This window comes from Folsomia candida, unplaced genomic scaffold (genome assembly GCF_002217175.1).
Source record: "Folsomia candida strain VU population unplaced genomic scaffold, ASM221717v1 Fcan01_Sc003, whole genome shotgun sequence".
Lineage (NCBI taxonomy): Eukaryota > Metazoa > Arthropoda > Collembola > Entomobryomorpha > Isotomidae > Folsomia > Folsomia candida.
In genome coordinates, this window is record NW_019091195.1 from 3,415,079 (window position 1) to 3,427,229 (window position 12,151).

At 37.6% G+C, this 12,151-nt stretch overlaps 6 protein-coding genes across 6 annotated transcripts; 4 read left to right on the forward strand and 2 right to left on the reverse strand.

The window, feature by feature from the left end:
- Positions 1 to 207: 207 nt before the first annotated feature.
- On the reverse strand, positions 208 to 865 carry LOC110847719. The gene is made up of 3 exons (XM_022094711.2): positions 720 to 865; positions 576 to 661; positions 208 to 516 (listed from the first exon to the last, which is right to left on the reverse strand). The coding sequence occupies exons 1-3, from the start codon at positions 777 to 779 to the stop codon at positions 330 to 332; spliced, it is 333 nt and encodes a 110-aa protein (XP_021950403.1). The 5' UTR covers positions 780 to 865; the 3' UTR covers positions 208 to 329.
- A 646-nt stretch (positions 866 to 1,511) lies between these two features.
- LOC110847247 lies at positions 1,512 to 4,322 on the forward strand. The gene is made up of 5 exons (XM_022094150.2): positions 1,512 to 1,681; positions 1,781 to 2,062; positions 2,147 to 3,587; positions 3,680 to 3,831; positions 3,950 to 4,322. Exons 2-5 carry the CDS (start codon positions 1,895 to 1,897, stop codon positions 4,100 to 4,102), a joined length of 1,914 nt encoding a protein of 637 aa, XP_021949842.1. The 5' UTR covers positions 1,512 to 1,681; positions 1,781 to 1,894; the 3' UTR covers positions 4,103 to 4,322.
- On the reverse strand, positions 4,191 to 5,806 carry LOC110847248 (zinc metalloproteinase nas-13). Its single transcript, XM_022094151.2, has 4 exons — positions 5,351 to 5,806; positions 5,115 to 5,264; positions 4,714 to 5,022; positions 4,191 to 4,633 (listed from the first exon to the last, which is right to left on the reverse strand). The coding sequence occupies exons 1-4, from the start codon at positions 5,436 to 5,438 to the stop codon at positions 4,410 to 4,412; spliced, it is 771 nt and encodes a 256-aa protein (XP_021949843.1). The 5' UTR covers positions 5,439 to 5,806; the 3' UTR covers positions 4,191 to 4,409.
- Positions 5,807 to 6,105: 299 nt separating this feature from the next.
- LOC110846488 (40S ribosomal protein S25) lies at positions 6,106 to 7,209 on the forward strand. Its single transcript, XM_022093259.2, has 4 exons — positions 6,106 to 6,262; positions 6,329 to 6,421; positions 6,734 to 6,917; positions 7,009 to 7,209. The coding sequence occupies exons 1-4, from the start codon at positions 6,260 to 6,262 to the stop codon at positions 7,134 to 7,136; spliced, it is 408 nt and encodes a 135-aa protein (XP_021948951.1). The 5' UTR covers positions 6,106 to 6,259; the 3' UTR covers positions 7,137 to 7,209.
- A 108-nt stretch (positions 7,210 to 7,317) lies between these two features.
- Positions 7,318 to 9,765, forward strand: LOC110846765. Its single transcript, XM_022093602.2, has 4 exons — positions 7,318 to 7,916; positions 8,044 to 8,980; positions 9,075 to 9,355; positions 9,426 to 9,765. Exons 2-4 carry the CDS (start codon positions 8,052 to 8,054, stop codon positions 9,584 to 9,586), a joined length of 1,371 nt encoding a protein of 456 aa, XP_021949294.1. The 5' UTR covers positions 7,318 to 7,916; positions 8,044 to 8,051; the 3' UTR covers positions 9,587 to 9,765.
- Positions 9,766 to 10,006: 241 nt separating this feature from the next.
- LOC110846766 (P2X purinoceptor 4-like) lies at positions 10,007 to 12,150 on the forward strand. The gene is made up of 8 exons (XM_022093603.2): positions 10,007 to 10,276; positions 10,358 to 10,499; positions 10,560 to 10,679; positions 10,767 to 10,924; positions 11,003 to 11,240; positions 11,336 to 11,469; positions 11,578 to 11,725; positions 11,829 to 12,150. Exons 1-8 carry the CDS (start codon positions 10,146 to 10,148, stop codon positions 12,036 to 12,038), a joined length of 1,281 nt encoding a protein of 426 aa, XP_021949295.1. The 5' UTR covers positions 10,007 to 10,145; the 3' UTR covers positions 12,039 to 12,150.
- The last annotated feature ends 1 nt before the right edge of the window (position 12,151 follows it).

The window sequence follows — 12,151 nt, forward strand, 5'->3', positions numbered from 1 at the left end:
TGACGCTCGTAGTTGTAATGTAACGAATTGCCGAGCTGGGTCATGGACAAATACATGAGGCAAGATTTACTAAATTAATTGTTAGAAAAAATTAACTGCTTACTATTTACCAACTAGCACATCACATATTTTAAGACCCATAAAGCACAAATCAATTGAGGTTATGGTATGCATAATTTGTACAAAATTCGTTCGTTTCCAAAATCGTATAAGAAGAAAGTGTCAGAGGTCTTTATTTCATATTTCATATTTAATCACATAATCGCAATCATATTTCATCTCTTAATTGAATTCAAATAATCAAAAAAAAAGTTAAAAGGAGGTATATTTTATTCCTTGGTGGGCGTAGTTGCTGGTTGTGCAAGTGTTGTAGGGTCGGAAATGAGCACGACGCTTGTATTGCGGCGTAGACTGTCTGCAGAAACTTTGGAAACGTTCTTAAAGAAATCCGTTAGCGTGGCTGGTACGTATCGAATAGCAGTTCCAACAGTTCGAATTCCATTGAGGAATGAGTCCCTGTCACAATTGTAGTTTATTTAGTAACCTTCTTTTAAAAAATCCTTTGCATTTCTAACCGGATCCGAGTTGGAATGGAGGGCAGAGGCGTGGGGCGTACCCCCTCCGTTGTTTCTACATCAGCTTCTCCGGCTGCATGGCCGAGCTGGGATATTGCAATTTAGTTTCTAAATTATTTATAACAAATGATAAATTGATCTTACTGCTAACGTGATAAGAAGGACGAGGAGGCATATGATTTTGGTAACGAGAAAGTTTTTCATCTTTGTGCTGGAGATTTGTAAAGATTTTGACGTGAAACAAGGCTGAACAAATAATGAGTCAATCTTTTATAGAAATGGATCATTTCATGAGTTGGAAAGTTGCAGACATGCAAACAGACATAAGGGAAAGTGAATAATGTGCATGCTTTTTTTTATTTATTCATGCAACACAAGTGCACTTCCACGAGCAATTTTCACTGCTCGTAATATATTCATGTATAATGAATAGATAATTAGATTAACAGCAGATTAGTGTATAATCATATTAATTAATCGTCAACAATGACGGAATCAGTATCAAGTGCCAAATTGGCAGGGTCTCACTCTGGTCTCATTCGAACAAAGTATCATTGCATCAAATTGTATGTATGTTTTTTTCTATAATTCATTCGGTTTGCTGATGGAAGGTGGATGGAATAGTGACAAATTTCAAGATTCTCTACTAATTTTCTATCATTAGGATTCATGGAAAATCTAAATATGAGATTACATAGTTAAATGCGTCCAGCGTGCAGTACTGTGTCATAGAACTTCAATTTAAGCACATCATCATACGTATGGAATTAATTCGCTATGTTATATTCAATTTCAATCTGGTTAGACATGCACATGTATTATTACCTAAAGAAAAGTATTTTCATAACTTCGGTAATAACCCAAGCTCTGGCAACTTTCAACTTTGTTGGCTTACATATTTTTTGCATCTGAAGTAAACTCACGTGCCCCCGTTACACGCCGCTAACTCGTCTCGAGTCCAAAATCCCATTCTTTGTCGAGTTTTGCTTTTGGATGTGAATTTCAGAAATTTGTAAATTTCAAATAATTAATCTGTTGGTTTTGGGTTTTAGTCTGTTGTAAGTACATACTCAATTTAAGGACATGGATTAAAGCTGATTTTAGAGGTAATCGTTAATTTTAGAAAAATATAAAAGTTTGGTCGAGGTCGATTCATTATTTACTTACTTTACTAAAAACTTTGTTATCTGTGATCCAATTTTTAGCTAGTCATCGGCAAAAGTTCTGTGGTGCTTTGGTTCTAGTCACATTACTCCTTGATTCGTGTTTCAACTCTTCAAAGTTTTTAACAAATTGGAATTTGTGATTTGAATTCAAAAATGGGAAAACGTCGTCGTCGATCTGGTGGGAAGTGTCGCAAATCCAAACGGCCAAAGTTACCTTCTTTGAACGAGGAGGTGGTAAGCCCATACCGTAACACGGGACCGTCCACTTCATCGGGAGGAGGATATTATCAACCACCTACTACACCATTCGAATTACCACATGTAAGCTGCTTGACACACCTGAAGGAATTCTTAAATTGATGATATACTTTATTATCCTAACAGAATTTGCATTTCGTTTTCTAGATTTTTAGGGAGATATTGAATTATTTGCCAGTAAAAGATTGGGCGACATGCAGACAAGTATGCAAAGACTGGTGTGGTGCATGCTCAAATGTGAGGTTGAACAAGAAAATCAAAATGGTCATTTCTAACGGTGAAAAACTAAGGTCACTCGTGGGTGAAGCGATGGATTGTGCTCCAAATGATATTCCAAATATATACGAGGACGTTGAATTGCCCATACACGTATCAATCGATGATATCCCCATGCGTAGTTTCCTCACAAAGTTTGGTCATCGCATCAAACGTCTCGTTGTTCCTGCTGGGTGGTCAATGGAAGGATTGCAAAACATATTGTTTCAACAATGTGTCAACCTAGAAGAACTTTTGCTGAAAGGAGTAATTCCTCGAGGAAGGCGGCTAGTTCCTCCTATTGAAGGATCAGAGCAAGAATCCAAAACCCTTCCCAACTTGAAAAAGATTGTCCTTGAAATTGTCAACGCTCATTCTGAACTTCCGTTAAACGTGATGCATGTAGTACCTCCCGGACTTATTTCCAATGCAGTGAATCCTAGTGCACACTTGTTTATGATCGATTTACTTGGCGTGGCTCCCAACTTGGAATGGGTCCAATGTCCCAACCGACGCGATATGAAAGATAATCCATCAATAGCTGCAACTTTGTCCGAACTTCATGGCTGCCGAGTATTGGATATTGAGACCAGCTTTAATCGCGTTAATCACTTTCTCGCTCAGAAACTGTTTAGTGGGTCCCATGATTCAAATCCCAAGTTATCTCGACTAGACCTCTACTTGCGACTCAATACTCGGGGCATGGATAAGCTGGCCGCTAAAGGATACCCAGTCGAATCAGTTGACTTACATGTCCGAAATGTCGACAAACGTGGTCTACAAGACTTGCTACCCAAACTAGGAAAAACACTGAAACGTTTGCGATTAACAGTTGACACTAAATTTCAGTTTGATTTTAACTGCAGATTTCTGAGCAAGCTTGAAACTTTGCATTTGGGTGATTACGGTCAAGACTTGTTGTTTATTGGTGATATCCCGCAATTAAAGTATCTGATACTCGACGGCTTCAACTCTAATTTGTTCCTCAAGACGAAAATACCGATTTTCACCTATTCAAAAATAGAGTCTCTAACCTTAATAAATTTGTCATGGGTTGATCAATACACCAACGTTTTGAAAAAGCTCTCCACAAGTCTCCCACGATTATCAAAACTGAGTGTAGACAATGTCACTGATACTGTTTTACAAAAGATATATGACTGCCTCCCACACCTAAAAGAGCTGTCCATCAACTGTACCAGAGTATCAAATACTGGAATTTCAGGATTCACACATGTCGACACTGAAAAAATTTTAGCAGCTGGGTATGAAATGAGAAAATATCACGAGTATGAAGAAATACGGAGGCTACCATTCATTGCAGATCTAAAGAGTATGTTATTAGTATTTTTGTTACACTTTTTCGTTCTCTGTCCATAGTGGATGAATTCTGTTATGTTCATCTGTCTGTTTTTATGTATTTAGATCTCAGATCTTTAACAATCAAAGGACAACTGTCATTACTACTGTTTCGGATTCCGGTCGGAATAACGGCAACAACACTCCAAAGTCTTTGGATTCTTCACGGGATATGTTTGATGCCAAATCTTAATTCGCTTTGTATTCATGATGCTACGGTATGATTAAAATACTGCAATAATTTTACGATTGGAATGGAGTTATTTTAAAAATGACAATGTCAATTGTTCTGCCCAACATGTGTATTTATTTGGTGAAACATTTCATTTCTTGCAGTTGTCCTCCATCGAAGTAAAACAATTGGTGAGAACCATGAACCTGTGTAGGCTGGAATGTGTTAATTGCAGGATCGATACTGCAACCTTGGTTTGGGTGAAGAAAAAACGACGGACAATGGCTTTTGATTTTATTAATCGAAGTAAGCCATGAATTGCTGCAACGAAGAGCAAGCTCACCCGAAAGAGAAAGACTGAGTATTTGTGTGAAATGGTGTAACAAAAACAAATTAAATTTAGACTTGCTGAATAAGCGTTGTTACCACTTATTAAATATATTACTTTAAATTTAGTAGCTGTACGTCGATTTAACTTTGTCAACTACAGATCAAAATTATACTTTCGTGGGAAGTTTCCGGTACTAAGAAAATCAATACCTTATGTTTAGTTATTTATAGTTTGAATAGTTTTGATAAAAGATGGCAACACCGCAAAAAAATGGTTCTGATCATCTATCTACCTTATGTTGTATAATTTGGGCAATACATGGCATTAATTTTGTAGATATCTTTATCACTAAGCCTTTCTCGCTGACCAATTTCTGCGTTGGGGTCGATTGGTATTATGGTAGGAATGGACGTGTTGGTTGCAAAAGAATACTTGGAATAGTGCATTAGACTCCCATAATCGTAGGTGACGTTAAAAGTTGCGGTGACAGTCGCTTTCAGAAAATTGAATTCTGTCCCTGTGGAAATAGTTATAGCCGTTGGCTGTCATTGTTGGTTATCATTATTGCATTGCTAATGTAAAAATATTCGTACATACCTGGCTGAATATTGCTCCAATTGATTGTTACATAATCATCCCTGTCCTCTCGCGATTGTTCATGGTAGAAACCGATGGCGTGGATGAACTCGTGCATCACAATTCCCTTTCGAATGCACCCAGGGTTCTCCAAATTTAGCTGTTGAACTGTCCCCAAGCGACCCAAGAATGAATAGCATCCAGTTCCCGGTCCGCCTCGGGCGACGAAAATGTAGCCAGTTTCGTTTTGGTTTCTTGGTGCAAATCTGATACAGGTTAATGCTTCAATTTCTTGCATTGCTTCGGAAATAATTGCCAGTTCAGGGGAAGCTATGCAATGCAATCAATATAAAATATATTTAAAGCTCCATGCGGTTGCACATATGAACAAATGAATTGGCTTATTATGGAATACAACTGACTGAAATTTCGATCCAAGGAATAGATTAGAGTTGCATTTGGCCATCGCAAATGATCACCAATGACACCGTTTCTAATATCCATCCCAGGGGGTAAAATCACATCACCGCCCATGTACGGACCACGTTCATCAAAGTTATCCCACCTTGAATCTGTGAAAATGTGAAGTTATCACTTATTATTAACAAACCCTGACAAGAACACTGTTAATTACGAAAAATCAATTTTAAATTATTGCCTTGTGTGTGTTCCGTTGGGCGTGACAAAACTACAATTGCACCAGCCAAGCAAAGGCAGGAAATCATAAATGGAGAAAGTGTACCCATTTCAAAATTATTTGAATTTTTCAGTTAGAACTAACAAGTATGTATATACATATATGCAAGTGACAATTGATTGTAATTAATTGCAGATTCCAGGAGTTTTTGTTCAATTGGTCAATATATATCACACCAGAGATCTAATCAGCTCTCAAAATTACAATTACTTAATTGATTTCTATAAATACTTCATGTTTTGTGTACTGCTCGAGTTATGCAACTGGACTTGATAAAACAATACATTATGTAGCATCGATTATTATTACAATTCGGCGAAATCCCCACCACAGTTCCAACAAGCAAATCATGATTTTCAGACCAAACAGTATATGATTCAGAAATGTGCAATTTTAGAGTCGCAGGACTATTAATCGGTGTCCAGTTGGCATTATGTTGAAACAGTTTTGCTGTCAAAAAGCGTTGCGTTCCTGTCGAATCGAAATGAACCGTCAGAGTCGTTCCCATCCACACATAATTGTTCCCTTATCGAAACCTCTTCAGCATGCATCGCCCCCTTTAAATAACAAAATGATAGCCAAAAATACAAAAATGAGCACCCTCAGAGCAAAGAATGGAATGGAGGCAGTTTGAGACGTTTTTGGTTATCCGTAAAAAATGGGGAAAATGAGACGCACGGTGAGCACCAAGCCGACGAAAAGGCGAGAATTGTCCCCTAGCGAGAGGAGATTGAGACGAGGGGCAGATGGGGCGAGTGTATAAGCCGGCAAAGAGATATTTGCGTGAACGGCGTGGTTCATCCTCTCCTCTCTCACTCAGTCTCTACTCTAGCCATACTCGCCTGTTAGTTAAAATAAAAATCCATCAACATGGTGAGTTTTCGTAATTTTAAAAAATTTCCAAACTGTTTTTAAATTATTCACCTTGTTGTTTTACAGGCTCCGAAGAAGGACGCAAAGTCTGCGTCTAAAGCCCCTGCAAAGGCACCCAAGAAGAAAGAGGGAGGAGGAGGTGGAAAGGCTAAAAAGAAGGTTTGTTAAATTGGAGATTTAGTTTGTAAAGTTTTAAATTGAAGAAATTGTAATTGCCATTTTAAATTGTTGTGGATGGTGGAAATCTTTGTCCAATATGCACATTTGTGGCTTTAGTAAACTCGAAACAATTTTTTTTGCGTACCATTTGAAAATTTTGAGGATTAAATTTAAAGTCAAGAAATTAAAAGTGCATTGATGCTTTAAAATTGTAGCGTTTTAATTACTTGAAGTATTGTTACATATTGTTAAGGAATAAGGATTTTGGTAAAGATTCTTAACTAATTGCTCTTTATTTTGTGTGCATTGCAGAAGTGGTCCAAGGGAAAAGTTCGTGACAAGCTTAACAACTTGGTTCTCTTCGACAAGGCCACTTATGACAAACTGTTGAAAGAAGTCCCCAGTTATAAATTAATCACTCCATCGGTAGTTTCAGAAAGATTAAAAGTTAGAGGTAGTTTGGCGAGGAAAGCATTAGATGAACTTCTTCAGAAAGGTGTGTTTTAATTAAAATTTCTGCTTGTTCTTATTAATAAATATAAATGTAATAACTTGACGTAACTTGTGACCTATTGTTGTGTATGCAGGAATGATTCGCCGCGTCACTAAACACCGTTCCCAACAAATCTACACGAGGACGACGAAGGCAGAAGAAGCTGCGGAGGCAGCGGAAGCCGCAGCTGCTGCCAGTGGCAAGGATAAGGAGAAGAAGTGATTTGGATTTCTTACAGTTTTGTTTTTAAGTAAGAAAGTTTAATAAAATGTGAACTTTTCCACCAAAAACAAGATTTGCCTTTATCCACCTTATTATTGAATTTTTGTTCCATGCATTACGGACTTATGCATCATTCATGCACTAGGACTATGAATACTGTTTATGAAAAATAGAATATGCATTTTTAGAAATTCATAGTGTTTTTGTATTTTACCTTCTTAAATTACATATCATCCATTATAACATTTTGATACACATCACATAAATAGGATTTGCTTAATGGCACTCTAGATTCGAATAAATTACCTTCGTAATTTAGCAAATATAAACTAACAATAGGAAACAATCTTTGACTATAGTTTATACTTTACATGCTGGATATTTCAGAAGGCATTCCAGTTTTTATCGCGGAGACATTAAATGCAATTTAATACATTACAAAAACTTGTGACCTGTTTACACTATCAACTTAAAATAATTACTCTTTTTCGCATTGCAAAATTAATGAAAAACAATGATGACTATCATTGCGTGGGTGGGGCAAAAGGTGCAATTTTTCCAAGTGCAATCTGATGGTTACTTTGTTCTCGCTCGCTTGCTGGCTGCCCGTGTTTCCCTCTCCACCAATCTTGCAGACAAACAGCCTGCCTGCCTGCCGCACACTTCTCACTTTGATTATGACTCTAGGTCAGCAGCGAATTGTAGTAATTCTTCCGTTCAAACTATCAAAATAATCACAAATTTCTGCGTCTCGTTTTCTAATCCAGCTGGGATAAGCAGGTAACAAAAAAGTACAAGGCTGGTTCACATCACAATCTTAAAATCTCAATCAATGAGTGCGTGTTTATTTATTTATTGTTTGCTTAATGCTTGGAATTATTTATTTGTCGAATTTAATGATGACCAGTCCCCAAAATGAACTGGGAAGAACGGTACAACATCCCACCATCTTTGAGAGGAGTTGAGGTGAGGGACCATACTGGAAAAATTTGTCCACCTGCACCGCCACCGACCTACGTCTACTATGAGCAGCCGGGCGTCTGGCCACCCTATTATCAACAGCAACCAGTGCCACAACAACCACACGGTCAGCATGTCAACTCGACAAATGGGAACTACTACGTTACTAATTCATCGATGCCCTCATCTGCGCCTCAGTACTTCAACTCGCCGTATTGTCCACCTCTTGCTACGATGCAGCCACAGCCAACAGGAATGGACTACGGACAACAGAATGGCATGTACGACTTTCAAAATGACAACTCCATTGCTCCCCAAGCACCTTCATCATATCGGCAGGAACAGGAAATAGGTGGAGGAGGCTATTTTGACTCGGTCCTTTATCAAGATCAACACCAATTTGTAGCAGAACTACAACAAGAAAATGAGCAACAGTGGCTCGCAGATGAAGCTACTTCCACTGTCATTCAGCCCCCTTTTCCTACTCCTTCACCTGAAATGTATCAAGCTCAAGCGTATGATAATTATGATATAAATCAATATCAACAATTCCAATCCTCATCACTAGTGCCCCAACAACAAACTGAAGAGCCCGGACATAACATGATGACATTCTATAGTTCTGCATCTTCAGAGCTGCCTGTCGAAAGGAATGACACGACTAGCGGAATACATGATGAGCTGGGATATTCCACGGTCATGACTCCAATCAGCCAGTCGTTGGAAGTATCAGAAACTAATAATGAAAACGAACCTATTTGCACTCCTCAACATCCGCAACAAGTTGCAAAAATGGATCATGAAGAAATGAACACATATGAAAATCTTGCGTCCACAGCGGGTGGGCCAAAAGTTCCTCCAAAGACTGACCGTTGTCTAAGAAAGTAATGGAATTCGTAATAATTCGTTTTATATGTATGTACAATTTTATAGGAATACAAATTAAATATATGTAGGTAAAAATTTGTTCTTTTGCAGTTTGGATGATACTCTGAAGAAAACCACTGATTTACATTTCCTGTCTCCGTTTCTTCTCCCAGAACTCCAATATATCGCAAAGATAGCCCCCATGCTTGATATTATTACACCACTTGAAGAACGCCATCCTGCAGTTTATGAGTTGATATTCTATTTGAAAGTTCAAAATTGTTTTACTACGTACTTTCGACTTTGGATTACAGGAGACTATCCTGCCGAAGCTCCAGGGGCGCTTTTTGACTTTTTTCCCGAAGGTGTTACTGTTCCGGCAAAAAGGGAACGTAAGAAACCAAATACTTTTTGTAATTCATAAGCGACTATTCAATTTTTGACTATGAATTATTTGTATAGACGTGAACAGTACTTTAAAATTGAGTATCCAGTCCGTTCCATTTCATGGTTTCCGGGTGAAGGGACTTCTTCATGCATGGCTTTCGTTATGCAAGCAGTACATTTCCCTTTGTCAGAAAATGAAGCTACAACAAATTTCCTCAGTCAAGATGAAAAATTAATTGAGGAATGAATTGTATTTTATCAAAGTTTATTTAATTGCAAGGCTCATGTTGTGCTGTATCATTTAGTTAACTTTTACCTATAGACGCTATTATCATCTTATTGTGTGTGAACTTATGATATTTTGCATGCAAAGCATGTAACGGTACTTGGTTTTTCAAATAAACTAGTTATATCCAAATTAATCAGATTCTCGTGTTTACTCATGATTTCAGAACCAAGGTATAATGAATTTCTCACTGTTTCACCTTTTATGGCATATTAGTCACATCATCGCATGCACACAAATTGACCCACATAGTGGATAGATCTTATTTGATATCCTTCTAGCAAATAGCATTTTGCGAAAATCCGACTTTTACCGAGCAATAGAAACAATGGTAATCCTATCAGTTTGTTACTTACACAAATGTTTCTCGGATCAGTTTCTGCTTTCATCTGAACTGTGTTGCATGCAAGAACAGTCTCATATTTTTCCATGTAAAGACTAATTGGAAACTATGAAAATCGAATTGACATTAGTAGAACTAGCAAATTTAACAACCTTGCGAATAAAATATGATTATTCGCAGCATTAAAAACTGCTTAACAGTGTATTCGACGTCGAAACAGGTTCAAATAAAAAGTACGTGCCTAGCTTTAACGTACAGTTTAATTGTGGTCACCGTGTGGGTAGCTTATCTTGGGAGGTAAGTTGAGACAGTGGGCACACTCCCTTCCAGTATTTGTACATTTTTATTTCTAACAACCATGCACACATGTATTTTTAGTTTAAAGCTTGACATAAGGAAAATCTACCAGAAATCATGTCCAGCTCAAGGGGCAATTGTGTCAAAGGTCAAAGGGGTCTTGAGCACGGAAAACATTCCTAATTCGGAATTTCAAATTAAGAACATGCGGATCTATAAAAGGGTTTGTACATCAATTGGATTATGGAAGGATAGCTTGGGATATTCAAACTAAAATTTACAGGTTTGGGACATATCCGACATTATCGTCCCTGCCTATGGGGGAGATGGGCAGGATGGGAGTTTTGTTGCCTTCACGAATCTTCTGATTACTCCGAATCAAAGCATGGGCGTGTGTGCAGAGGTTTGGCAACTCTCGATTAATTGCTTTAAAATGCTAACCAGTCAATCTAATCAAAATATAACTTAAACTCTACTTGTGGATGAATAGGTGGATTCAAAGGCTAGATTTTGTGAGAGTGATGCTGACTGTGTGCGAGGGAGAAAGTCAGTCTCAACAAACGGAGTTTTCACCGGAAATTGCCACAATTCCACCCAGAGTTGTGAAATATCGGCCTGGTGTCCAAGCGAAGAGACAAGACCTCCACTGTACGAATTTGTAACCTATGTAAATTCAATTTGTTTTACCTAGTTGGAGATGCTCTATATACAAAAATTTGTTTGCAGCAAGGGCAACAAGGCCCTTCTTGAAAATGTTCAAGACTTTACGATAATGCTGAAGAATTCTGTCGAATTTCCTGCATGTGGACCTGATCTACATCGCCGAAACATTCTAGAGAACATCACAAAATCATATTTGTCACAATGCATCCACGACATTGAGAAGGATAGATTTTGCCCAATATTCAGGTTGGGAGACATCATACAGTGGAGTGGCCACAACTTTTCTGAAGTTGCTGTAACGGTAATACATAGTCAAACCTGTGTGATTTATTTTTCGCAGTTCGAAACAAATCTAAATATACATTGAAATCGATATTATTATTTCGCCATTGTAAGGGTGGAGTTTTCCGAGTCGAAGTGCGTTGGAATTGTGATTTCGATTGGGGATTCGATAATTTTTGCTTCCCAACATATCAGTTTTCACGGACGGATGTATCCACGACTAAAGTTTCCCCAGGATGGAACTTTCGGTAATTAGTTATTTTTTCCTGTTTGTTATGAACATGATTTGGGTTGGGTCATGAGCTGTCATCATCATCATCATCTCATTTAATTGGCTTAATTTAATTGTTTGGCAGAATGGCCACATATCATGAAGACAATAGACGAACTCTACAAAAAGTATATGGTCTCAAAATTCTCGTAACGATAGCAGGTGAAGGAAGACGGTTTGATTTCTTGACTTTAATCCTCACTCTTGGAGCTACAGTTGGACTGTTTGCGTTGGTTAGTCTTTATAAATTATTTTTTAAAAAGTATGCTATGCAATATTATAGTCGCTTGCTATTTAAAATGCTGACTGGGTTGCTACTTCTTTATAACTTTTCAGGCACCCCTCGTGTGTGACCACTTGTTCCAGTTTTTATGCTTATTGAAAAATTTTAAATTATGTGCAAATTATTTTGGAGATTTTTCTATCAAGTCGAAATTTCAACCTTCAAGACCAGAATCAACTCAAGTAGAAATTGCAATGAAGTTTGAATACTCGTACAACAACGATTCATCTACTGATGCTAAAGATCATGATGTTATTTATTAACTGATAATATTATTCGTGCGCAATTAATAAATCTTTAATTAGGGTGTGGGCAAACACATTAATTTACCAGTTTCCTGCCTACTAATTTATTCTACAGACAATTATTTATTATG